The 27,898-nt window shown below is 30.8% G+C and overlaps 1 protein-coding gene across 1 annotated transcript in view; it reads left to right on the top strand.

Moving 5' to 3' along the window:
* The window catches only part of LOC129224910 (fibrillin-2-like), a 201,630-nt gene that overhangs the window by 153,364 nt on the left and 20,368 nt on the right, over nt 1-27,898 (top strand). Inside the window, exons 38-57 of the mRNA XM_054859456.1 lie at nt 2,421-2,543; nt 6,022-6,189; nt 6,634-6,702; nt 6,998-7,117; nt 8,125-8,253; nt 8,756-8,878; nt 9,553-9,675; nt 9,788-9,913; nt 10,034-10,156; nt 13,191-13,316; nt 14,118-14,275; nt 18,485-18,545; nt 18,658-18,783; nt 20,797-20,922; nt 21,657-21,779; nt 21,928-22,050; nt 24,576-24,701; nt 25,704-25,847; nt 26,659-26,712; nt 27,164-27,289. Coding sequence (XP_054715431.1) covers nt 2,421-2,543; nt 6,022-6,189; nt 6,634-6,702; nt 6,998-7,117; nt 8,125-8,253; nt 8,756-8,878; nt 9,553-9,675; nt 9,788-9,913; nt 10,034-10,156; nt 13,191-13,316; nt 14,118-14,275; nt 18,485-18,545; nt 18,658-18,783; nt 20,797-20,922; nt 21,657-21,779; nt 21,928-22,050; nt 24,576-24,701; nt 25,704-25,847; nt 26,659-26,712; nt 27,164-27,289 — 2,397 coding nt within the window. The remainder of the gene's footprint in view (nt 1-2,420; nt 2,544-6,021; nt 6,190-6,633; nt 6,703-6,997; nt 7,118-8,124; nt 8,254-8,755; nt 8,879-9,552; nt 9,676-9,787; nt 9,914-10,033; nt 10,157-13,190; nt 13,317-14,117; nt 14,276-18,484; nt 18,546-18,657; nt 18,784-20,796; nt 20,923-21,656; nt 21,780-21,927; nt 22,051-24,575; nt 24,702-25,703; nt 25,848-26,658; nt 26,713-27,163; nt 27,290-27,898) is intronic.

Here is a 27,898-nt window from a genome sequence, read left to right as displayed (position 1 = left end):
GCCTATTATAGCATTTCTAAACAATGTGGAGTGTCAAAGGAACCTTATTTAGCGCACTTAAGTCAGCTTGACTTTCAGAGCAGATGTGAACACATCTGTTCCTGTAGCCTTGTGTTGAGACTAACTGTAACTGTGGCTGAACCGCGCGGAAAACGATACGATTGCAGCTCTGACGAGCAGTCAGATGCGTTCAGATTCTTCTCCGTGTATGTAATTGTTCTGTGTCGTCTGTGTAATAAAGTGTTGTGATCCTCAGTTATGCAGTTTGGCGTTCTTGACCCTTCCTTTCTGGCAGGTAGGAGCATTTTCTACTTTTGAACTTTATCTTTATCTTGATATTTAACACCTTGATTCAGGCAAATGCCGCAGCACATCAGGATGATATAAAGCTCAGCCTGAAAGACGGAGGTGAATTAGTCCAAAGGGCAAAAGTACTCGATAGCATATCTCTGGGACAAAAAGTCACAGCCCTACGGTCAGTGTACCAGAAAGTTCAGCTTATGTTAGGATATAAAGGAACATCTCTCCAATCACTATGAGAGGGAGAATTCACTTGATGAAGCCTGTCAAAAGCATACTCGCTATGCATGTAATCTCTAGGCAGGCTGGAAAAAGGATATCCAAGTACACCTCCATCAAAGTTCTTCCAGGAAAGATACCTAGAGTAGGACTTCCATGCACTTGAACTCTTAAGCGTTTCCATGCACAAAAAAGGAAAGAAAAGTTAAATCATAAACCAAAAGCGGAGGCTTAAAGATTGCTGCACAATTACAGCAAAACGCTAATATTACCCATAATATATGGTATCAATTAAACATAAAAAGATGTTGTAAATACCATGTTTTCACCTAATAATAGCTTTTTTTAACAATTTTAAATATAAAAAAAGAAACAATTGTTTATTTAAAAACCGATCTATGGGGGTATTTGAGATTCCAATATTAGGGCCTCATACTGTCTGTATACCAGGGGTGATTGTGTTCCGGTACTTTACCGGATTTTCGGTATTTTCCCCTTGATTTCCGGTATCTTCATCTTCAAAAATACCGGAACTTCTATATTTTCAGAAAAACCCACTTTTGTAAAACTTAGGGCGATGTTTAATGAAACACCAAAAGTCCAAATTGAAGACGTTTTGTTTGGTATAAAGCGTAAGCTACGGTCATGTTTTGTAAACTCTATGGTAATTATCGAAGAACAGCTGGGGTGGGGGATGTAATAAAGGCTAGATAAGAAGAATCTTTGAAAAATTTCAAGAAATGAGAAAAATTAAAAGAATTTAACCCCAACAAACAATTATATATATAAATTATTTATATACATAATGTGTACATACATGTAATATGTATATATATATGTCCATCAAAACACTTTTTCTTCTTGGGAAAAAAAAGTTCAGGTATTTTTTCATGGAGTCACAATCACCCCTGGTATACTTAATGTTAGATAGTATAAGAATGAGTTGGTATTCAGTTATTTAGAGTTAATTTTGAAGAATTGTACTAAATGCAGGCAAATATTCTGGTTCTTGAGTTTTTGTGAAAATTTTCCAAAAACATTTTTCCACACGTAAGTTGCCAACCTTACTTGGAACCTCTTTTAAAAATGCTTGTTTAGGCATCTGACTACAGAGGCATTGGACCCACCATGTTACTAGCAGGTGTCCCACTACTCTTCTCAGAAATTACTGTGGGATGGGTGTTGCATATTTAAGTACAAAATAGTCATTTTCACATTGAAAAAGCTACTTGCTGCTTAAAATTACAAGTTACAGTTTTGTTAAAAAATTATAAGCAAGGATAAAAACTTCTGTAGAAGCAGAACCCGTTTTTTTCTTTCTTTTTTCTTTTTCATTTTTGCCAATGTTTTTCAAATTTGCAGAAATTTTCACATTAAATGTACCTTTTTCAAGAATACCTAGGCCCCCTGACAAAAAATTATCTTTTGACTAATTGCTCTTGCTCTTATTATATCCATGTTAATTCTTGGTATATAAATAGGTTCCCTTACCTACTCCAAAAACTCTTCTGGAGTTTTTTTTTTCTTTACATGTTTTCTTCTTTTTTTTTTTTTAATTTAGTTCTCAAAAGATAGTTGCTTGCCTTGTGTTTGAAAAAAAAGTTTAAAAAACTCTTGAGCACTATAATAGTTATTGCAAAAGTTTTTTCTCTGTTTTTTACTATAGCATAAGACATGGTTTAATTTACCTAGTTATAGACAGGGATGCAACAGAGAAAAAATTTCCTTGCTGAATCAACCCTTTTAATCACAAACTTGGAAGGGGGTTCCCTTGGAATTACAAGACAAATTTAGTCCCCCCCCCCTTACTTTAATGATATGTTATTTATTTTTAATATTTTTCCCCTCTTTTTGATTGATATAAAAAGTTTAAATCAGGGCTCTTTTTTCCTCCCATTTAGATGTGAATGAATGTGCAATAAGACCAGATATTTGTGGTGCAGGGACCTGCATAAACACCGAAGGAAGTTATACTTGCACTTGTCCGCCTGACTTTGTATTAGTACCAGGAGGAACTTGTGTTGGTAATAAGTTCTTTGTATTATACTTTCATTCATCTCAAAGATTTTTATGTGAATCATGCCCAAAGTGCCCAGTTGGCTGCCAGTATATTTTTCAATTACTACTTTAATGCTGGTCATGATTTAAAATTTAGTCTCAAATTTCGCACTAAAAACTGAGTTTTTAATAATAATTTTGCTGATGTGTTTTGTGTATTACCTCGGCTCTTACTAGGGTACTAAACAATAGTGTGATGGTAAAAACAAAAGTCTGAATAAGTAGTAACTGAAAGAGCACGGTAAAGAATGTTTTTTGACGTACAAATTATTCGCCCTCATGTACCGGTTATCGAAATATGAGGTCTAAAAATCTCAATATATAAAGAAAAGTTAACAAATTTAGCCAGTTTTGGTGAGTTATGGAAGACATCCTTCACATGCTTTGTAGATGGATGCTCTGCCATGTGCAGACAGTTAAATCACATAGTGCCTCCATTTCTCACCAAGTCTTTAATTTTGGCAACTTTACTTAAATTTCAGACTTTATAACCTCACTAGCAGTACCTGCACAGCGATGCCTGTGCTAAAAATTTAAAGAAAATTTGTTGAATTAAAGAAAAACAAATTACATCAAAATTACATTTGCAGTAGCTTTCAAATGTAAAAAACTCCTTAATTCATCGCCAAATTCGCCAAGCGACTTTCTAATTAAAAAGAAAATTAACACACACACAATGAATTTAAAATAACGTAATAACAGTAAAATATTCATAAGCAACAAAGGCAACTTCCTCGAAAACGTTTAAAAAGAAAGTAATTGAAAAATTGTCTGGAAAATGAACCTAGTGTTATAGCTGAAAATTGTCTGGAAAGTGGATCTAGTGTTGTAGCAATTTCTCAAAACAGAAACCTTGAAAATTGTTTCAATTAGAATCGCTTATATCTCCTGTTCTAATTAATTGAGAAAAATGGAACAAACATCATCTTGTTTGGAAAGGAAAACCCTTTCCAACAATATATAATGTTGGGGGTGGGGGATTTTTTACCCCCTAATTAGCGAAAATTTAGCTTAATTAGTTAATTAGAAAAAAAAACTAATTTGAAATTTAGAATTTTGACTTTGAGGTGCACGGGCCCGGGGAACGTTCAAATTTTTGTGCCAAGTTTCAGGGCTGTAGGTGCTTTGGGTCTTCTGGCCATCGAGTACAAACAAAGAAAGAAACAAAGAAACACCATCACCTTTATATATATAGATATCACACTAACAGGGACACAAGGGCAAATAAATTATGTAATGAAAAACACGTGCCAGTATGATCTTTCAATTGCTACCTTTTTAACTTATTTTCATTTTTACTTAATTTGTGTGATTGTCTTGTTAGAACAATCTTTGCATAGATGGAAAAGAGTTTCATACACTGGCACGCCCTCTAACTGCTACAGATTTTTCATATTTGCTACCAAATCAGTCAAATTCAAAACAAATAAATGCTTAAAATAATTTTTAAATATAGACGCTTAAATGATTTAAGATTTTATGGCATCCATTGTAAAAGGGGTTTTATTTAAAAATGTCAGTTATATATTTATGTTTTGTCTATCATACTACAGTTGGTGCCACGGATAACTGGGTGGTCTAAGGATATGAACTAGAAGACATTCAACCCTTTTTGTATGGATTTGTTGCAATTGAAATCATCTTCTAAAGAAGAATCAATTTCCTAGTAACATTAACAATTGAAATTGAACACTTGATAATTTTAGCTCCCTTTTTTTTACCTGGCAAAATGCTTTTTTTTTTTTCACCTATGTTTCTTAAAGCAAAATAAATTGAAAGAAGAAAAATATATGCTTGAAAGATAATGTTGAGGTTAGCAATGTTTGAGATTGAACTAACAATAACTATTAACTGCAAAATTTATGTTTGTTGAGAGATTACCCTGTTTTATATTTTTTGAAAAGTTAACTATGAATTGTATCATTTTACATGTGTTAACATTTTTTTTTAATTGATTCATGAAACGTTTTTTAATTATTATTCAAAAGTTAAAATTTTTTACTGAAAACAAAACTTGCAAATAACTTTGTAGAATTTTATTTGCAATATTTATAAATATAAGTGGTATTGATCTTAAGTATTTTTCTACTGCAGATCTTTACTGTCCAAATTTCAAAACTGATTTCAAAATTAAGTTAAAATTACTTGAAATCCAAAGCGAGTTATTTACTCTAAACAAAAACTAATGTGGAGTTAGATTTACTAGCTGAAATAAAGTGAAACAAGAAAGAAATATTTCATTTTGATTAAATTTTTTTTTGACAGAACCTATTATTTTTTAACGTGCTTTTATTAGCTTCACCTGTGTGTGTATGTATATGTATGTATGTATATTGTATCAGAATCTTGCTACTCTAATTTCGCCCACTGCCTACAATTGGATTCTTTTGAAATTTGGCACGGGACATCAGGCCCGATGACCATGCAATATTCTATAATCAAGTTAATCAACTATTAACCATCAGTTTATTCCAATTAATCAGTATTTTTGAATAAATCCACTAATATGAGGATGAAAAATGCTCGCAAAAATTAGAATTAAATATTGATAGAAGCCCCTGATTTTTCAGCAAAAGGTAAAATTTGTTCCATTGTTCCAAGGTAATTAGAGCATGAGTTGTAATTGTTTTTAACTAATTTCATGCCAAAATGTAGGTAAACCTCCAAATGAAAATTCATTGTTGACAACTGTCATTGTTGAACAATGATTTTATTGAAATGTATCTCAAACTTTTAAAGTAATATAAATATGATTTCCACACACATACATTGATCACTGGTATGGACTAAGGCCACTATATATAGCGGCTCTAGTATGGATTAACTGGATTGGACGATTATTCAACAGGCAATTTATCGGAGCAGTTGAAGGTTTTTAGAGTTCGACTCTGTTCTACCTTAAAGAGTATCGTTATTCTTTTTGGAGTTCAAGAGATCCCCGTTTCGAATGCTGCCCTAGCCCTTTCTTTCTTTTTTTTGGGGGGGTGGGAGGTCGTAAGTGTAGAAAACTTCAAATTATATAAAAATAAATATTTTTCCGTGAAACAAGCAAAAATAAAAAGAAGAAAATAAAATAATAGTTTTAAATACCAAAAAAAAAAAAACACGCTTTTGTAGAGGCTTCATGTCAGTTGTCTTAAATTTCTTCCATTTTTTTTCCTTGCAAAAATATAAATAGACAGCACCCCACGTTTTTTTTCCCATCGAAGTTATTTGTTTGGTCCATTATTTTATCATACTTAAAAATCCTAAGATTATTTTTTACTTTTTAGTTCATATTGCTACAAAAGCATGTTTTTTTTTTTAACTTTTTTTTTTCAATGCACTCATTTTGTCAGGTACTGTAAGGAATTTGAAAGTATTGAGGACATAAAATATTTTGTTTACAAATATGTATTACTATGTATTTGAAAGATTATAAAATAATTTTATTTTTCCCCCAAGACATGAGGCGTTCCAATTGTTTTAGACAAGCATATCATACATCTACTCGTCCGTCACGTTTAGTGTGTGAGCATCCTATGATGTCCAATGAAACAAAATTGACATGTTGCTGTTCTGTTGGCCGAGCATGGGGACACCCTTGTGAGCCCTGCCCTGTACAAAATTCAGGTACTTTTTTGTTTCATTTAATGCTAGTTCATTCTTTCTTCCTCCTATACTTTTTATTTTCCAAAATTGCAAAGTACAAGTTTGCTATCAAAACTTAATTATTTTATAGGATATTTATTGTCTACTATCAAAAATGTTCATCATAACGTAAGCACAACTAATGCAAAAGAACAAACTTCATTCTTTCTGGGTCAAAACTAAAGAGATTTCAATGAACATACCAGAAATGAATAAAAATGACAGTAACAGTCCCAAAATTGCACTTAAACAACATTGAAGTAACTTTTTTGACTCCCTGTTTCTGAACCAAATAGTAACATTTATAGCCTAGAAATACCAAATGTAAGCCATCTCCTCATAATAGTTGTCTTCATAATACACTGTTGTTCTTTTTATTAGAATTAAAATTTTCAATTATATTATCGTAATTATCATTTGTTTCAGAGGAATATAGAAAATTATGCAGCATGACACCTGGAACAATAATCAACCCAATCACTGGTGAAGTTGATGGTACGTATCATTAGTGTTAATGTAAAAAATCAGTACATCTTATTTACGTAATCGATTAAACTATATACATTTTTCTTTTTTCAAATGCTGCTAAAAGAAATGAGCAATTATATCTGTAAGTAAGGAAGTATTTCAGTTGATTCTTGCAAAGCAAAACTCATTTTTAATAAGTCGCAAATTTCCTATTTAACTTGGAAAAAAATTACTTATTTGTACACTGACTGAAACACTTACTGAAAAGGTTACTGAAAACACTTTAATGTGTAATTTATTTTATAATTTTTTCACCCAACAGATTTGGATGAGTGTAAATCTGGTGTATGTGAAAATGGTCATTGCAAAAATACTATAGGCAGTTTTGTTTGTGAATGCTACAATGGCTATAGGTATAACACATTAATCAACAAGTGTGAAGGTAAGTTAAAGCGTTTCTTCGTATTGCAAATAGTGTTGACTCTAGAATGAAAAGGCTGCTGAAGGGAAAACATTTTGAAGAGGGCACTGCTCTCCAAAAAAGCATTAATAACAAACTTAAGGGTTCATTTAACAGTCGTAAATTGTATGAGGGAATTGTTTATGTGAAATAAGTTTTGTGAAGTTCCTGTCAAGTGACTTAAAAATAGACCTAAATTCTGTGTGTCAGGGCACTTGAAAAGTCGGGGAAAGTCATGGATTTTGACTATGACCGAAAATGGTCATGGAAAATCATGATTTAGAGAAAAAGACGTTCTAAAATCATGGAAACTGACAACTGATCATGGGTTTTGAATTCAAGAACATGCATATTTATCAAATTTTCTATGGATTAGGTGCAAAATTTACGCATCTTAGCCGTTTTATACACTTTTAACGCGTCAGTCCCGATTTTTCACATTTTGAAATCTGATTGCATCCGCTTCTGGAATATTCGCTCCTTTTTCTTTACTATGTGATTCTATCGGTTGGACATTTCTAATTATGTATTCAGCATTATTTTTAACCTTCGTTATATGTCTAATTGCGTAGTTGAAAACTTGCGTCCTATGAGTCATGGAAAATTATGAGTACGAGTCATGGAAAGTCGAGGAAAGTCATGAATTTCAAAACTCAAAATGTAGCAGATACCCTGTAAGTTACTTATGCATTTCACCATAGAGTAAAATTTTTATATTTTAAAAATATGCACAAATCTACACCATCATACTGCCATGAGCAGATAAATTGCAGTAACTGCAAATTTTTCAGTTGAAATGGTTGTCTAAAAAAACTGTAGGACACTTCAAAATGGTTCAAGAGCAGCATAGCATTTCAGTAGGACAACAGGGCACTCCTCTCTGTCAAATGATCCTAGAGTCATTGCTACTTGTTAGTGTTCATTTTTCATGCTTATTTTTACATGAATGTCAACTACAATGATTTTTTATTATATTACTAAATTTTTAGACATAAACGAATGCATAGAGACACCTGGTGTTTGTGAAGGTAGTTCTTCATGTGTCAATACTCTGGGAAGTTTTGATTGTCGATGCCCTGATGGTTACAAACTTTCATCATCACGTCGAGATTGCTTAGGTTTGTAAAGATTTTTTTTTTTTTTTCAAGTAATAGTTTTTTAATAGGTATATTGTACGATAGAAAAAAAAAAGCCTTTCCTGATGATTATTATTCAAATATATGTACTATATCTTTCCCATTAAATGAAAGAAAGGTTTCATAGCAATTAATGTTACATACTAATGTTTGTATAACATTACATTTTTGACAATAATATGCATAATATGGATTCATTAAATGTATGTGTAAAAATTTGTTCTTTAACCTATTTGGATCAGAACTTTATGTTGGTTTAAAATTCTTGAAGATAAGTTTTACTTAATTTATTTCATTACTTTTAATTTTACTTAATTGGTATTAAATGTACTTTTAGATTTATTTATTTTTTCAAATTAGAGAATTTTTGTGTGACAAGAGTTACTACAATGCATTAAGGAATAAAACTCTAATATTTATACTATGTTTGATAAAAACTTCTTGTGCAAATTATATTGATTTTTTTTTTTTTTTTTCAATTTAGATGTCAATGAATGTTCTAAAACTGGAATGTGTGACAATGGAGTCTGTAAAAACTTAGATGGAAGTTTCATTTGTACATGCAACAATGGTTATCGCTTATCTCCATCAGGAGAGCATTGTCTTGGTAAGAAGGTGACTTGGGTATAAAATTGCATAATATTTTTTCTCTTTTAAAGCAATCATAATTCCATCATGCGGTAGGGAGTACAGTAACTTATGATTTTTGAAGATTTGAGTTGTTGCTTTAGCAGTTGAAGCCAGAAAAAAAGAAAAAAATGCCAGGAGAATTAAAGATAAAATGGAAATTAATGACACATTTTTTACATTCTGAAAAAAAGGGAGGAGGGGTGTTTTGAAGATAAGCAAAATTTTCATGAACATTAAAATAAAATATCTAGTACTTAAATTGAAATTTCAAAATTTTATGTTATACTGCTAAAAAACATTTTTTTTTGAATGCATGCCTATGTTGAACGTATAGTTCATTTAAAAATGCATACCGTGTTTGAGAGCAATCTATTTGTACCCAAAATTATTTCAATCAATTTAAAAGTAGAGAGTTATTTTAGTATTATGTTTCATTTAATTTTTATTAAGTTCATTTCTCTACAGCATTCAATAGTACATGAAAAATATGATTGTGCAATATTTTCATTCATCTTGATGTGTTCTTCTTGCATCTTTAGATGTGACTGTTTTTTGACAACCTATATGTATAATTTTTTGTGCACTTTTTTTTTTTTTTTATATATATATATTGAAATTTTTAATGCTGAGTTTTAAACTTCTTGCTTAAAGATATTGATGAATGTGCTCGCAGTCCAGGTATTTGTGCTGATGGTACCTGTACAAACGTTCCCGGCTCCTACAGATGTCACTGTAATCCTGGTTTTCAACTATCACCTAATGGCGATTGCTTTGGTACAGTATTTGAGAAATCATAATTTAAAGTAGTCTTATTTGGAGAGTTGATTTTTTAAAGCAGTTTTTATCACGACAATATTGATTTATTTTCCTTTATGTTTTAAATTAGATATTGATGAATGCAGAACACAGTATGGAATTTGTCAAAATGGTCGTTGTCGGAATACAATAGGAAGTTATAACTGTCAGTGTCAAATTGGGTATAATCTAAGTCCTGATGGTCGTAGTTGTGTAGGTAAGAATTTTATTGACTAAATTTCTAATTCCCTTATGGCAGTTATTTATTTTTTTTTTCTTTCAATGTTCAAAAATGAAAAAAAAAAGCATTGCTCTTAATTTTACCTTTTTTCCCTAGATATCAATGAATGCCTGGACAGTAACTTGTGTTCTCGTGGAACTTGCCGAAATTCAGAAGGTTCTTTCCAATGCACATGTGATGAAGGCTATCAATTAACTCATGACAAGCGAGATTGTGAAGGTATTATTTTTTATAAATGAATATACAGTCTAATCACGATTTTACGAATTCATCGGTACCGAAGCTTTTGTACGTAAAATCAGGGTTATTCATAATGTTAGGGTGCGAAAAAAATTTAAAAAATTGCCCTTACCTTATCTCAAACTCCTAATAAGCAACTGTGCCAAAAATCCGTAAATAGAAAGTGTACACTTTTTATTCACTACTTTACTACTTATTACATGCTAGTTAATTTGAAATTTTAAATTACTGAGAAATAGATGTTTTACAATTTCCTTGATATTCGACTCAAAAAAGTGCTCTTTCGAATTTATGGAGAGAAGAAAATGCTGTGCCATTTGCAGCCCACTTCATGAGATTTGTTTTTACAGTTTCCAGGCCATATAAAACATTTAAAAAGTAATAGTTTTAAAGGGAGTTTCATTATTGCTTTCTGCATCAGAATTGCTATTTGTTGGTTCCCCCCTTGCCCGTCAAAAATTGCTGATTCCAAGAATAGTCTTTTTCTCCTTCGGACAATATGAATATAACATTTAGAAAACAATCCAATATTTCCTAACTCAAATTAACAAAAAAAAAAATTTCGGCTGTCAACATAATTTGTTAATTCGGGGTTTATTATTTGGTAAATACGGGTTTTTACCTTCATCTTAGTTGGGGGGAAAGAAAAATTCGCTAAATCCCAAAATACGTTAAATAGAGGTTCATTAAATCAGGGTTTGACTGTATTATGATTTTAAAAAATACTGGATAATGTGATAATAGTAAGAGAAAGATGTTGAAGAAAATTATAATTGTGATGATAGTGGTACCTGAAGTGGAATGTTTCTAAATTTATATATGTGAAATACATTCAGTGCATATGAGTTAAGCTGTTAGTTTGCTTTCAACCATCACATTAGGTGTCAAATTAGCATAATTTAAATTGTGGTGCTTATTTGAACCATCCAGCAATTTGAAATTTTTCAAATGATCAATATCAAAAAAGAGAGAGAAAGAAATCCAAGACCTGTCAGATACTTTTCAAAAATTTCTGAACAAGCTTAGTAGACTTTAAAATAATTCATTTGAATTGAAATTGTTAAGATATTTATTGCTTTAAATATCAGTTTTAAAAAAAATTTTGGCATCAGGTTAATTTTATTACGTATTTTTATGAAATAAAATGTAAGAGATGTCTTACCAGTCTGTTACTGTGAAATATAATTGCATCATGCATCTTAACCTAAGTAAAATATTTTTTTACCTGGGCAATATTATCTACTCTTCCTTAAAATGATATTATTGACTCAATGAAATATTTTCAATGTGTGTTAATAACTCTTTCAGGGTAACTTTTTAAATTAACAAATTCAAAGTACGGGTAAAAAAAATAATGTTCCTTTGATGAACAGATTTCTAAAAGGATATTCAATTTAAGATCATTCTTTCAGTTCAGAATTAAATGAATACTATTGTGCTGAACCATCTTTTAGATGATAATAATAAAGCATTAATATGCACAAATTTGCAGGAAACTGCAGACATGTGTTTTTGAGCAATAAGGAACCTCTTTTTCACTGCAAAGCAAGTGAACTTGTATTGCTTTTGTCAGACAGCTTTTCATCTATAAGCTTACTTATTTTGCATTCAATTGAAAAAGGGGGTACCTTGTAACACGATCCACCAGTTCTCTGGAAGTTGACATATTAGGATCATTTCATGGTAATTTAGACATTTATGTAGAGTCCGTAACGTGACCTCTTTTTGCCATAACTTTTTGATTTACTGTTTGATTAGCATATTATTTTATTTTGTGCTTTTCCTACAACACACCAACTCACCACACCAAATAATTTGCTGATCAAAGAGTAAATTTAAAAGTTATGGCAAAAAAAGGATATGCTACGGACTCTACATAAATGTCAAAAATACCGTGAAATGACCCATTAACGTTGCTTTATTATTATTTTATTCTTCCCATTTTTGTATTCTTTACTAATAATAAAGCTGAAAGTCTCTCTGTCAGAATCTCTGTGACGCTCATAGCGCCTAGACCGTTCGGCCGATTTTTATGAAATTTGGCACAGAATTAGTTTGTAGCATGGGGGGGGGGGGGGCACCTCGAAGTGATTTTTCAAAAATTTGATTTTGTTCTTTTTCTATTCCAATTTAAGAACATTTTCCGGAGCAAAATCATCATAAGGTGGATGAGTAAATTACCAAGTTGTCACAACGTGGAACCGTAACATGAGCAATCCAATTGGCGAGAAATTCATCATATATTATTTGTAAATATACAGGCGAATCAAAAGACCTTTTATTTTTCTACTACGAACAAAGCGGTGTGGGTGCTACTAGTAAAGCATAGAATGACTTTCTAATAATTTTTGACTTTTGAAAATTAGATGTTATTTTATGACTTTCTAACTTAATGGACTAGGTTTAGTTAAAAAAATATATTGCTAGTGGCCACTTTTTTATTCATATTTATATTGCTGGAAAATTAGTTAATATCTTAACAAAACAAGTTATCTGCTCAAATTGCACAGCTTACAAAAGTACTTCTTGACAACCAATACAAAGTATTCATGAAAAGATAGTATTATTGTGCAAGTTTGATTGATTTTAAATTTTGTTTCCAACTATTGAGGAAGTGTAAAGCAAAGGGATGCAAATGCTAAAATTTAAATTTTTGAGATAACCTGTACAAATGGTAGGAGAACCTTTCATCTGCATTGGCGCAAGGGATAGTACTAGTAGCCCTGGTAGATTCTGCTATACAGCATGATTTAGAAAAAAAGATTCAATGAAAGCCTACCTAGGATAGAAACTTTAAACTTGAAAATGTCCACTTATATCCCTTTGCTTCTCACTGCCACAATTAACAAAAAAATTTCTAAATATGAACTCCATTTTTATTACTTTTTGTATCGTTTTCATTGCAAGTCGAATCTAGAAAATTTTGTGATATTTTAAACTAAAATTGTAATTTTAAATGTATTGTTTCATTTTTGTAAAATTTTACTTGGTATTTAACTACAGAATGTTACAGATATTGATGAGTGTCGAAGCATATCTTCAATATGTGATGGTGGTGCATGTACAAACACTGATGGAAGTTTTATTTGTTCTTGCCCTCATGGATATCGACTGTCATTTGATGGAAAGGAATGCATAGGTATTTGATTTAATATAGTATTGATATACTGGCTGTGTTCATTGTAAAAAATCCATTTAAAATGATAATTATTTTTTACAAAAGTTGCAAGCAGTTTTTTTTTTTTTTCTTTCTTTCTTCAACCCTTTTTAAATCCCAGTTTTTTTAACTAATTTATTAACATTAAAAATAATATCAATAAATAAAAAATTAGGAAGTAGTTATTATTAGAACTATTATTTTGAGCATTAAATGTAGATTACTTTCTTTAATGTTTTTTTTTTTTTTTTTTTTGCTTGTTTGTGAGCTTGTATTCGTTTTACTAATCAAAACAGTGAAAGAGATTTTTTTAAAGATTTTAATTCTTGCAGTTTTGATACTGTCAACATTTTTCAATTTCTGAAAAACATAACAAAAACACAATTAAAGCTTTGAAATAGAAAAAGTTTACAAAAATATGTACTGTTATACTAGTCTATTTTCCCATAGTTGCCAATTATAAAATTTTTAAAAAAAAACTATTCCCCCCCCCCCCCCCAATTAAATATTGCCCTTCTAGCTATCAGTTATAAGGACTTTGGGCTTTCAATTCATTTAAAACAATGTTTTTGTATCCCAGATCATCGAAAATATTTTATTTGATTGACCTTGAACATTTACCATGCTCAGTTTTGAATCCTATCATTACAATCAGTGTAAAATTATTGATGCACTTGAAATTAAGTATTTTGTGTTTTTTAACAAATTGTTGAAGGAAATCTATATCATACAAAAAAAAATGATAATAATTTATACATAATTTATTTGAATCTTTTGTTCCAGATACACGACAAAACAATTGCTTTCAAGAATACATTAATGGAATTTGCAGGAATCCAAAAACTTCTAACATGACAAGAAAAGAATGTTGCTGCATGAAAGGATCTGTTGCTTGGGGAGCAAATCCGTGTGAACCGTGTCCTGATCCTAGAGGAGGTTTGGTAGCAAATATTAAAATATTTTCTTTTAAATGTTGGTTTTCTCAATGTATCGTCAGTTTGTTTCAACTGAGTACTTATTTCCATCGCAGTCAATTGCACTCGTTGCATGATGGGTATTATTACTACCAGAGGGGAGTGTAAAGTTAACATTGTTCATCTTGTCATATGCTAAATAGCAACTGATTGCAGAAAAACTTGAATCAACATGAAACTAACTTACCACAGATACACTGTTCAGATTCAGAGGTGATATAGACTAGATCTAAGTTATGAATTTTTAATATGTTACAAATTAATATTTTTATTATGGTGCAATGTTACAAATTTCAATTATTAAAAAGGATATAAAAATCCTAATAAATAAATAAATACATAAATAGATTTTATGATTCAAAAAAGAGATATCCAAGTATGAGAACTTTAGAACTGAAGTGATTAACAACATACCTTGCTTTAAACTAAATCAGAAATCACACAGAAAGTAAAACCTGCATTACCTTGGAAAACCAAAATCGAAGGATGTCTACTTTAACCAGTGATTCACTGGAAATATTTGGTCGTCGAAGTCTTTGGTATGTGAATGTTGATATTCACCAGCTAATTTGGACATTTACCAGATTTTGAACTTTCACAGTAGCATATATTAGGACTCGACCAATGCATCGGCCTGGCCGATGCATCGGCGCCGATGGTTCAACAATTTAGCCATCGGCATCGGCGGCCGATGCTAAATTGCAAGAAACATCGGCCCATCGGCCTTAAAAACTTCGAAAAGCCGATGGAATTGGCCGATGTTTTTGAAAAAAAAAAGACCTTTGATGTTTTACCTTTTAATACAAAGTAAAGGTTGTTTTCATATAAAATTGTCTACTAAATTTCAATATGAATTTTTATTTGAGTCACCCCTGAAAGAGTTTTTAATACTGCATTCAGGTACCAAACAAGTTAATTATTGCGTTGTTTCTTGCTGCTGGATGTACGTAGTATCTCTCATAAGTCATAACTCCAAAATGGTAAACTGTAGAAGGATAAGTTTTTGCGTGTAGGGTGTGCATACGTTCCAGTTGTGCACTTTCCTTTTTGTTTTCGATCGGATGTTCTGAAAAGCCTGTTTACTCATTTTTTGTGGCTATTAATTACTTATTTCAATGCAAAACTAAGATAGCGTCTCAGACTGACGGTCATTTGGTGATATATTGCCGAATTGGAGACCATGGAAACAAATATGAGATGGCAAAACCCCGCTATTCATTTTAAAACACTCTGTATTTTAAATCCGCCACTGCAAGTCAATACAAACTGGGGTGCAAGTTTCGGAAGGGTTTTTTTGCTCAATGTTTATGATTATTTTGAACTCTATTTTTTACGACTATTTTGAATTTCCGAGAACACTTGTGTGCCCCTCCTCCCACTCCCTCAATTTCTGAAATTAAACTCTAGTTATACTCCTGAGTTGTTTAAAACTAACACCATTCATAAAACTAAAGCTTTTTTTTTTCAAACTTTATCTATTGTTTAGAAAGAATTTAGAGCATTAATTTAAGAAATTGATTAAAGAAAGGCGTTTTGAATGGTGACACAATTCGGAAATCGAAGGGACTTTTGAATTTTTTCTTCGGAAGTGCTGAAATAGATTCAGAAACTCTTCCGAGGTGTTGGTTTTAGCGGTTCTGTACTACAAATATTAATCCGAGGTTGGGGCCGAAGTGTGAGTTACTGCAAAATCAGAGGGTGACCCCCCCCCCCCTCCATTTCGTAATGCGCCATCTTTTTTGTATCATTAATAGCGATCGATTTTTTTTTTCTGTTGTAAGTAACTATTTTTATGTATTTATATAAAATCAATGAATAAGTTATTTTCGTTTTTTATAGAAAAGTTTCAAGGATTTTCTATTATGCAATTTTTTAAATTTCAGAAAATTACTGTTAAATTGAACAATTTAATTTGAACTTGTTTGTAAAGCTTCATAAAAGATTAAACAATCTAATTGTTCAATATTATGTATGCAAACATCAGATCAAGTAGTCATATGTATTCAGTTATTAACTTTGTGTAAATATTGATTTTGTTTATAGCTGCGTTTTAAGAACCTCGCTCTTTTCATGGCAATTTTTTTTCCAGCAAAATTTATGTCACTGTTTTAGTTTTTTGAAAAATGCAAAATTTTCTATTCATAAATTTTAAATAAGAAAAAAATATTTCTTTTATGATTTAGTATTGTAATTTATCTGTTATCTTTTTTTTTTAATTTGATGACTAAAAAATGTCTATGTGCAATCTTTCCAATTTAATTGCGTAATTTGTTGACGGTTTCATAGTTTTATTCTTAATTTTTTTTTTGAATGATTTAACAACATAATTTAATGTTTTTTAACTATGTTTAGTGAACTTAAATCCATACATCATTACAATATTACTGAAATCTTAGTTATATGTTCAATTTAAAAAAAAAATCAATTGTTTATTAAACAGTCTTTTTGTTTTTCTTCCTTTTTTCTTTCTTTCTTTCTTTTTTTTTTCTGGCTGTTGTTCTTTATCTTTCATTGTACAGCAGTCAAAAAAGGAGAAGCATAACTACACCCTATATAGATTGTACGTAGTACGATCCAAAAGTTCGGGACAAGCTGTATAAAACCTTACCCAGAATAGTTCACATTACAGAAGCACATCCACCTTCAAAAGTTTACCTTGAGGGACTATGTACTTCTGCCAGTGTTCATATAACTTTTGGAAACACTTCTGAAAGCCATTTTTCGCTACCTTCTATGATGAAGCTTTATCATCTCCTGACGGAGGAAAACATCGTCCATGCAAATGTTTTTTTGCTGGGAACAGGTAAAAGTCACACGGAGCTAAGTCCGACGAAACGTTATGTTATTTGTTTGTCATATCAGAGTATTGACCAATCGAACCGTGCATCCTCAACATGAAAGTCGCCTTCTTCCCTACGATGAAGTTTAAGCAGCAGCGCAAGAGGCTTTACAGGAGGTTGCGAAAATGTCTTCCAGGAGCGCTTCTAAAAGCTATACAAACATTGGCAGAAGTGCATAGTCGTTCAAGGTGACTATTTTGTAGATAGATTTGCTTCGGTAATGTGAACTATTCAGGGTAAGGTTTTATACAACTTGTCCTCTAACCTTTAGATCATACTACGTACGTATGAGTTTTCAACTTACTATTTCATAACGTTTTTGAGTGACGTAAGTTTACGCGCATGAAGACATCACAAGAGAATTTGCGATAATTAACTGAGGAAGAATTCAAAATGGATATTTCGGTCATCTACATGTTCTTAGGTACATATGCATGTACAGATGTGCCGAAAAAACTTGTGAAGTTTAAATTGGGTGATCGTAAAATAAAAATTTAGGTGAAAATCTGATTTTTTTTTATTTTTTGTGATTGCAATTCCTTATTCGTAGAAAGGAAGTAAATTGAAATGAATCAATCATCCTTTAAATCTCCAACAATTTTATCAATTTATTTCTGTTTGATTTTTTTTTTTTTTTTTTTTTTGCCATCGGCCAACGGCATCAGCCAACGCCATCGGCCATCGGCAATCGGCCATTTGGAGGAAAACAATCGGCCATCGACCATCTTTGAACAATCGGCCAACAATCGGCATCGGCCCATCGGCCAAAAAATGCCATCGGTCGAGCCCTAGCATATATACATATTAATAAAGTACTTTGATACTTGTGTATTTCAATATTTTCACAATGTGTTTTAATCTTTATTCACAAAGTCTTCATAAGGCTCTAAGACTTTGTAAGAACTTAATAATAAAGTTCTTACAAAGTAAACTTAGATATAAAAATGTCTCATGCAGTTCAGGCTCAATCTTGATTGCACATCAGTTTGCTTGTGTTTGATTTTAGAGATTAAGAATAACAGTGAATTCAATTTTTCTGAGGAACTTGTTAAAAACTTTAATCAGTGTTCAAAGTAAGAAATCTCAACAGATTCATAAAAATTGTTCATGCTTTTTGCAAAACCCAGTTATTTATTTGATATGGTTGCAAATTGTGTGGCAAATGTATCCATTTACAATTGTTGTGCAGAAATTATTTTACAGTAACCATTTGTGATTGTAAGAATTATTAACCTAACTTTGAGGGAACTATGTCAGAGTTAGACTGTGGAGCATACAAGAAAAGAAAGTATTTTCATTCATTAAAGTTTTAATTGATTGTTTCCCCCTTTTAGAGGCTTTCAAAAAATTGTGCCCTGATGGCTTTGGATACGTCATAGTGAATGGCATAATGGAAGGTAGTTTATGTTTTATAGTATTTAGGCTAGTGAGTTTCTTTTATGTCTTTGAATTTTAAATGACATTTCTTTTTACATATGTATTGTAGCTGTGTTTTTTGTAATATTTCAGACATAAACGAATGTATGATGGATCCTACTTTATGTGAAAATGGTATTTGTGTAAATACTGATGGCAACTATCGATGTGAATGTCTTGATGGCTTCAAGATTGATCCGTCTGGAACCAAATGCATTGGTAACACATTTCAAACAATTTTGCCCTTAATGAAATATTATTTTTCTTAATCTTCAAATGAACTTTCTTTAAATTTATATTTTAAAACTTCTGAAGAACTTCTTTTGTAATCATTTGAGAATTGCTGACTTGGTAACAATTTCAAGAATTCAAAAATTCGTTAAAGCTGTTCTGCTGACAAACTATGAAATTAAGCCTTTGAAATCTGAAATATATTTCTTAGAATTCTGTACAGGTTTTAAAATCTTCTGAAATCAAAAATAGAGTATGGCTGATATCCGACTTCTGAAGTTGAAAATGCATGATGTACAGATATAGGTGTATAAATGAAAAATGGGAAAAACGTGAGATAAACATAATGAATGACGCTACAGTAAATGTAACTGATTTCTTCTTATCCATGAATTATACAAATAATATTTTCATTAATAAAGTATATTGTCCCCAGTCAAAACAGATTATAAAATTAAAACTGTCTCATTTAAAAATAATTTTTACGTTTAAAAAAGTAACATCTGTTTTTACTGTTCCTGTCATTAATTTTTGTAACTTTTGCCTCATATTTTAACTGTAAAAGTTAGTCTGTAGAAAAAAATCTTGTATATTTATGGAATGGATGTTACAAACTTCATTCTTTCTCAAAAAGTTATGACTGGGTGACACTAGACAACTACTGACAAATATTTACAGGATATACAGTCAATTAGTCAATATGTTCAAAGCTGTTAATAACAGTCACTATTAGGATCCAGGTTTGTGTCTATAAATGGAGATAGGAGAGTGTTTGCTAGTGAAAAGTATATAAACTTGTAATAATTACAAATTCATCATTTTAAGTGCATACTGTGGGATGAAATTAATGCTAAGTGCTTTGCATAAATGCACTAACCCAGAGTAAGTAAACTATGGGAAAGAAAAATAGAAACCTGTAAATTAAATTAGTAGACAATTTCATGCATTTGAAGAAATCAGTTAAAATTATTTGCTTTGCACTTAAAGAAGCTTTTTAAAAAGGGAATTTTCAATCTTTTTATTAATCCCAGTTTTTCTTATCCCTTTCAAAAGAAGTAACTGCAAAACTTGAGTAGGATCTGATGCATCCTTTTCTCTAACTACCTCATAACGAAAGATGCCGTACCTTTCACAACAATTGAGGCAGTGAGAAGCAAAGGGATGTAAGCGGCAAAATTAAAAAATTGGAGATAACCAGTACAAATAGTAGGGGAACCCCTCCTGTGTCCTGGGGCAAGATATAGTACCAGTAGCCCTGGTAGCTGCTGCTGTACAGCATGATTTAGAAAAGAAATCAATGAAAACCTACCTAAGATGTTATCTTTAAACGTGTTTTACTCAAAACTTGAATATGTCCACTTACATCCCTGTGCTTCTCACTGCCTCAGTTATCTTTGTTAGTTTCATAACTTTCATTCTGTTTCAAAAACTGGTAACCAAATTAGTTTAACATTTTGAGAGAGTATCAGAAGAATGTTTTCTTAAAATCTCATTCCTAGATTTGCTGCAAATTAAGGAGTAGTTTGAAATGAAATAAATTTTGAAACACCATTAAATAGTCTCATAAAAGAAAAAGACATTCGCATAGGAAATTTTAAAAAATAATAAAAAGTGCCTGTTACTTGACACTTCATTTTGGTTTGGAATCATAGTCAAAGAAACAATGGGTTTAAATCTGCCAGAAAATTTAGATTGAAAGTGAGTTTCTTAGATCTTATGTGAGAATTTTAATTAGAACCAGTGAAAACTAGCTTATCATATGAATAAAAATTTTACCGAGAAGTTGGGAAAAATAAATTTTAGAAAACCTTGAGAACTATTGATCTGAAAGAACAGCTTTAAATCCATTTCTCTCCAAAATAAGATATTCCACTCTTTTAGTGAATCGTTTTTGATTACATATTTTTAAATAAAATTAAGTTGTTGATTGAGTTTTTTAGATTTTTACAAGCAGATGTAATAAAAGAAATTCATTATTATTATTCATTTTTATTTTTTTAGATATGGACGAATGCAGAGAACGAGGTTTTGCATTATGTGGCAATGGAACCTGTACAAATGTCATTGGAGGATTTGAATGCGATTGCCGTGATGGTTTTACTGCTGGACCTAGTCAAACTTGTGAAGGTTTCATGTCTTTTCTTCTTTTTTTTTCTTTACGAAATATATTTATTTTTCAAGAAGAGCCATATCTGAAAATTTTACTTTCACATTTTAATGAAGTAGTTACTGTTGTTAATTATTATGTATTCATTCATATCGTCGCCTCAGAGCAACAAGATATCTTAGTGTTATTTCTGGGATGATTAGATATCTTTCTGTTGCTCTGAGGTGAGGATATATTAATTACTTCCTAAACTATTTATTACATCTTCCTGTAGTTTTACATGGCTAGAAGAGAGTTTGGTAACTGATATTATTATAGTTATTTATGAAAACAATGAAATATACAGTAAGACCCATCCTAACGGACCCCTCCCTCAAGTGCGGACACCCCTCTTATACGGACATTTTTAATTCCCCTATTCCAATGCAAATAACATTATTAAACCCCTGTCCTGCGGACACCCCTCTATTGTGGACAAAAAAATTTGTCCCGTTAGTGTCCGCATTAGAGGGGTTTTACTGTATTTTATAAATAAGTTAGTATTTATATTGTTTTTTAATTAAAAAATTTTTATTTTTATTTAAACTATATTTGATTCAATTATAATTCAAATATATGCTATTTTGTTGTAATATGTTTTGTCATAAATAAAGCATTGGAAGTTTTATTTCATTCAAATTTATGCTTAATAACTTTCAAATATTTTTTGTCGTAAAATGTATTCTAATTTGAGTAACAAATTTTGTTCCATCAGATATTAATGAATGTGAAGAAATGGGATCCCTTTGTGCCTTTAGATGTCAAAATATACCAGGATCTTTTAAATGCACTTGTCCATATGGTTACACTTTAGCGCCTGATCAAAGACATTGTGAAGGTTAGATATATATTTCCGTTATTTTTATTCAATTGCTTTTCTTTCTAATGTCTTCTAAAATCTATTTACTTTTTGGTACTTTTAACTCTTATTGGATATGGGTTTTTATTAATTTTCTCCTCTCTTTACTCTTGTTTTAACGTTAAAGATTTAGATGAGTGCAAGACTCCTGCAAATGATTGTCGATTTGACTGCAAAAACCTTATAGGATCTTTCATGTGTATATGTCCTGAAGGATATCAGCAAATTGGCATGGTTGATGATTGTACAGGTCAGTTTATATTATTGTACCACAAGGATTTTTTTTTTTTTTTTTTTTTTTTGCATTAACTATTTGGTATTGATGTGTATGTAAAAAATAACAAACTCCATGCAATAAATTCTGTGCCATTTAATTTTTTATATTGGCATTCAAGAAGTCTCAAAAACAAATTTTATTTGTAGCTTTTAAAATGCATTGAGTTCTGTGCTTTTCACTGTATAAATGTAGAATGCCAAAGTTTTCAGGCAATTAATGCAAGACTTAACATGGAATGAATTCAAAGTCTAGAGTAGTCATTTATGTCTTTGAAGGCATCAGTGATTTCTAATACTTAACTTTACATATGTGCATTTAAGTCAAGAAGCCTAGTCATTGAGATCATCAATGATTTCAAATTCTCAATATTTGCATTTAATTCACCTTCTGTTTCGTATTCTGCTGTTGACTTCAGTTTGTTTTCACTCTTACATTAAGTATGTATTATGTCCTGATATGAGATATACATTGAGACTTTAAAGATGCTGATTTACAGGCATTTCAGCTTTTCAATTTTGGGTGGAATTTTCCTGATCTTTGTCTTCATTACTGAAATTTTACTACTCTACATAACATTCAGTGAACTGTTTAGAGCTGAATTAATTTTCATATGTGATAACAAAATTTTAAACCAATTTTAAGAAATTATTTTTATTATTGTTATTATTTTGTGCATTTAATGGATTTTCTTTCTTTAAATATTTGTATTGCTTCTTTGTTTTTATTTTTATTCATATGAAAGAGCTGTTCTTAGTAATATTTCCAGTTGGCAACCCTGCTGTTAAAAAAAGAAAAAACTCTTTTGGTGTTATCTACCACAATCTTTAAGTAAGGAGGTAAAAGAAAAATTTCTTAAAGGAGACTTAAAAGCGTAAGAAAGAAAGATTTGAGAACATTTTATTCAGGATATAGTTTAAATATTTTAATCAATGTCAAGCAAAAATAATTGATCAGAATGATGGAGGTGAAAGGGTGCTTTACAAAAAAAAAAAAAAAAGCCAAATAAGCAGCATCTATTTTTGGTGACAACTGATTTGGGATGTCTTTATTTAAGAAGGCCAGGGTCCTCAAACTTTTTCTTACCCTTTTTAGTGTATTATTAACACTGCATGTCACTAACAAAAGAACTTTAATTTTATTGAAATGTGTTAAAGTTTAGCTGTGAATATAGATAATTTAACTTAAAAACAAGAAATATTATTTTTGTGGATATTTTATTACAAAGCTGTTGTCAATCAGGCTTAAAATTTAAAAAGTTGCAGGAAATAATTAATGAGAACATTGGGTTTGCTCTTGTTTGCAAAGTTTATCAAGGTTTTGCTCTAGTTTGGTCAAATACACCTGTAACTGATCTTGAACATTAAGTTTTCTGCTATTCTTGTTCTTCAAGTAATTTAAGTTCAAACTTCTTTTTTGCACAAGTATGTTGTCTTAAATCCCAGAAGCAATGCCTTCTAGTTTGTGTTCTTTGTCTTTATCAGTCCAGAAGATAATATAACAAATTATAGCAATACTTTTTTTTAATATAGGATCTTGTTATATTCAAACTTTTGCCACTATTAAATTTTAGTTCTATCAGTATAATTTTGCATTTGGTTTAGTTGTTTACTATGTATCCCTTGAAAATTTACCCTCAGTTGAGAGTCATTGATTTAAAGGACCCAGTTTTTTATGCAAAAATCTTATATTATGCATTATTCTTATTGTTTTTGATTGATTGATTAATTGGTTATCAATCAAGATTTTAAAATCCATATTTGTATTCTGCTGTGTGCAAGTAAACAGCATTATTGCAGAAATGAGTTTTTGAGATATTTGAAGTGTGGTGGATTCAATACTAACAATAGGAAAATGTTGGAATTAGACATTTTTTACCCGCTTTTTTTTCAGTGGAAACCAAAAAATCGAGCTTCTTTACTAATAATAAAGCTGAAAGTCTCTTTGTTTGGATATCTGGATCTCTGTCTGTCTGTCTGGATGTCTGTGACGCACATAGCGCCTAGACCGTTCAGCTGATTTTCATGAAATTTGGCACAAAGTTAGTTTGTAGCATGGAGGTGTGCACGTCGAAGCGATTTTTCAAAAATTCGATGTGGTTCTTTTTCTATTCCAATTTTAAGAACATTTTCCCCAGCAAAATTGTCATAAGATGGACGAGTAAATTACAAAATTATCATAACGTGGAACCGTAACATGGGCAAGCCAATTGGCGAGAAATTCACCATACATTATTTGTAAATATACAGGTGAACCAAAAGACCTTTTAATTTTTCTACTACGGGCAAAGCCGTGCGAGTGCCACTAGTGTACAATAAAGAAAACGTACAAGAGATGACAAAAGTGCAAAAAAATGAAAAATTAAAAATTTGCAGTTACTGCCTTTTACTTGCACACGGAAATATTGTTTTTATGCATTTTTGATTTATATTAAATTTTAGTGGTTCCATTTTAAATAGTATTTTTCAAAAATTATGAATTTCTTTGTTTTTTTCCTCCAGATATTGATGAATGTCGCACAACTCCTGGAGTATGTGTGAATGGAAGATGCATTAACACCAGAGGCTCTTACCGCTGTGAATGCTATGATGGATTTGAACCATCCAGAGATCAAAAAGAATGCATAGGTTAGTTTTAACTTCATAAACTTTAAAGATTAATTGAAATTTAATCTTTCCATATTCAACTAAAATTGCACAATTATATCTGCTTCACTATAAGCCTTTGATTACCGTAGTGGTTATTTTCCTGACGTATCCTTGAGCAGCATTCATAAATGATCAAGGTGATCTGAATTTCCTATGTGCTGATTCTGAAATTTGTTGTCATAGTGGTCTCAAAAAATTTTAACCAAAATTATTCCTGTCTGTGCTAAAATGGATATTTTCCGTGCAAAATGTTGAACTCTCAAAAACTGTTATATCCAGATTTGGTAATTTTTTAATCAACTGCTCTTGAGCAATTGTTCTTTGTGACTTATGATATGATAACAAACAGATCCATTTTATTTTAGGGGAAAATGGCCTGTTTTTTACTTTAGTGCTATTCATGTAGATCTTCAATTCAACTATGAATTCTTTAATAGTCTACCCACTTTTCAGAGTTTTTACCAGAGCCATTTTTTACTTTCTGTTCTACCCTCCAAATCTTATTTCTGTATCTGCACATGCACTAATCTAAATTACAATATGTAAGTAACATTAAAAATGACAGTTGTGCTTAACTGTCGTCGACGATTTTCTGTTAAACATTTTCTTTTTTCGAGAACTAAAAAAAATGAATGACATGGTGTGTAAAAAACTAACAATCAACGTGAAACCATTAAGGAAACTAGCATTTATATTCAACTACGTGTAGGCTTCAGAAAACTCGGAGATGATTTTATCAACTTTTTGTGCAATATAACAAAGATTAGCTCATATTTAAAAAAAAAAAAAAATTAGATTTTTTACTTTTGCCTAAACACAAAATGTAGTTCATAAAAAAAATTTGCGAGATGATTTGTTTCAGTGTGTCATTTTTAGAAGTTTCAAATAGTGGTACATTTGACCTGCATGACTTTACACAAATATTGTAAGCTTAAAAACATGTCTGTTTTATGTAAAATACTAAAATATATTATCTTGCAGATGTTCGTACTGGCAATTGTTACAAACTCCCATCATGTTCTTCGCAAACTCGAGATGCCGCTGAGATGACGAAGATTGATTGCTGCTGTGGAATGGGAGCTGCTTGGGGACCAAGATGTGAAATATGTCCTCAGAAAGGAAGTGGTTGGTATTAAAAAATCTTTTTATCTATAAAATGAATAGCAATTTTGAGTAAATTTATAGCTCCCAAGCTAAAATTTAAAAGGATTTTGAAATTAATAATTTAAAAAAAAAAACTTGAAAACCTCTGGGTACCAATGTACGTCTGTGAGACAAGGTGACGTTAAAAACAACATATAATTTAAAGTTTTCAAATCGAGTTGTGTTCTGTAATTCAATAAAAACTGCCTAAGTCTGATATAAGCACTTTTATAGTTCAATAGTGAGTATTTTGCCATGGTCTTTGTAAGTATTGCTGATCTCATGTCAATGCAGTAGAACCTCAAAGTTCCGGACTGGTCTGATCCTGACTGTCAGGATTTGAACATGTGGGCAGTACAAATTAAGGGCTAAATCCAATCACTCTAGTGAAAACTGGTGATTGTGGATGAGGGTGACAATTGTATTGCTTTTATTGTCTTGCTTTCCATTTAAGTTTTAAGAAATTTGTCTTGAAAAAAGGATAAAATTATAAATGATATTGAGGTAAATGATGTTGAAACCAATGTTGATATTTCAACTATGGTATTAAAAGCAAGGTAGTTTAACATTATCTTCTATTCATATCTGCTGTGGCCAGTGATTTATTGGCATTACAACCAATGTGTCACTAAAAGAGTCATACATAAATGTGACTGTAATAAGGTCATTTATGTGCTTCAAATGTCCTTTTTTTCTGAACTGAAGTGGAAATTCTAATTTGTACTGAAATTTTATTGAAATTTAAAATGCAACGTTTAATTTGCTAATAGGTATTTTTTTGTTTATATTATAGATGAATATAACGAGCTTTGTCCACATGGAGTAGGATTTGATAAAGATGGTAGAGGTAAGGATTTTTTTTTAATTGAGAAAAGTTAAATTTTTTGCATACTTTTCCTAAATATTCTTTTGTGAAAAATAGTAAATCCTTAAAACAATTCAAGATTGCCTTCAGGTGTAATATAAACCTGTTTGGTGATATATTTCATATAGTATATAAAATTATTGCCATATTTTTGTTTTTTGCTGTGTTTTTTATTGTTGCACTTGGCAGGAATCTTCATAAAACACTAGGCATAAAACAAACATTGCAAAAATTAACTTCTTAGCTTTTTTTTTTTTTTTTTTTTGCACCACGGATAAAGTTTCCAATCAGGACTTTTTTCTGTTCCAAAAATGTCCATTTGTTGTAATAATAAGTCAGGAACTTTTAATAATTTTTTTATAAAAAATATTTTTCTTTTATAATTGAAATACTCTTGATTGTTACTTATTAGTCAAATTCTTTATTTCTTCAGATGTTGATGAATGTTCCTTAATGCCTGAGCTTTGCCAAAATGGACGTTGCATCAATACCCTGGGATCATATCGCTGCATTTGTAACAAAGGATATAAACCAGATCTTTCTGGAATAAGATGTGTAGGTAAGACAATATATTATTTAAGATGACGGGAAGTATTTTTAGTTGGTTGTATCAAGAATTCTTCACTTTGCTCTAAAACGTTTTTTTTTTTTTTTTTCCTTTCGATGTTTTTTTATAAAAGGAAATATGTTTCTGAGAGGAAATCATAGGTGTAAAATTATATTGCCTTTTTTCCTCCCTCCATTGTAAAAAATTTTTATAAATGGTTTCCCTCTCTCATTCTTTCAGTAATGCTCTACAGTACAGTATGAAATCTGAATATTTGAATTAGTTAGGTTTATTTTTTAACTTTTTGTTTGTTAATGTATGTAAAGTCAGATAAAAATCATTTTGCAGTATGTGTTACCTTACTTTTTAAATTAACCTTGAGCTATTCTACAATTAGACTCAACCATTTGCTGTTTTTTTTTATTTCTTATATATTTTGTATTTGCTTAACGATTATTTCTTTGACTTTGAAAATTAGTCATTTAAAGCTAATTTTACCATTAGGTAGGCTAAAGTTTTCCAAAAGATCGATAGATAAATTTTGGCCTAAAATATTCAAAACAAAAACTAAGATTTCTCTCCCTCTCTCTTTTTCCATAAATGAAAATGAAATGAGGACTG

Source organism: Uloborus diversus, chromosome 6 (genome assembly GCF_026930045.1).
Source record: "Uloborus diversus isolate 005 chromosome 6, Udiv.v.3.1, whole genome shotgun sequence".
In the NCBI taxonomy this organism is placed as follows: Eukaryota; Metazoa; Arthropoda; class Arachnida; order Araneae; family Uloboridae; genus Uloborus; species Uloborus diversus.
This window is presented reverse-complemented; position numbering and strand designations above follow the sequence as displayed.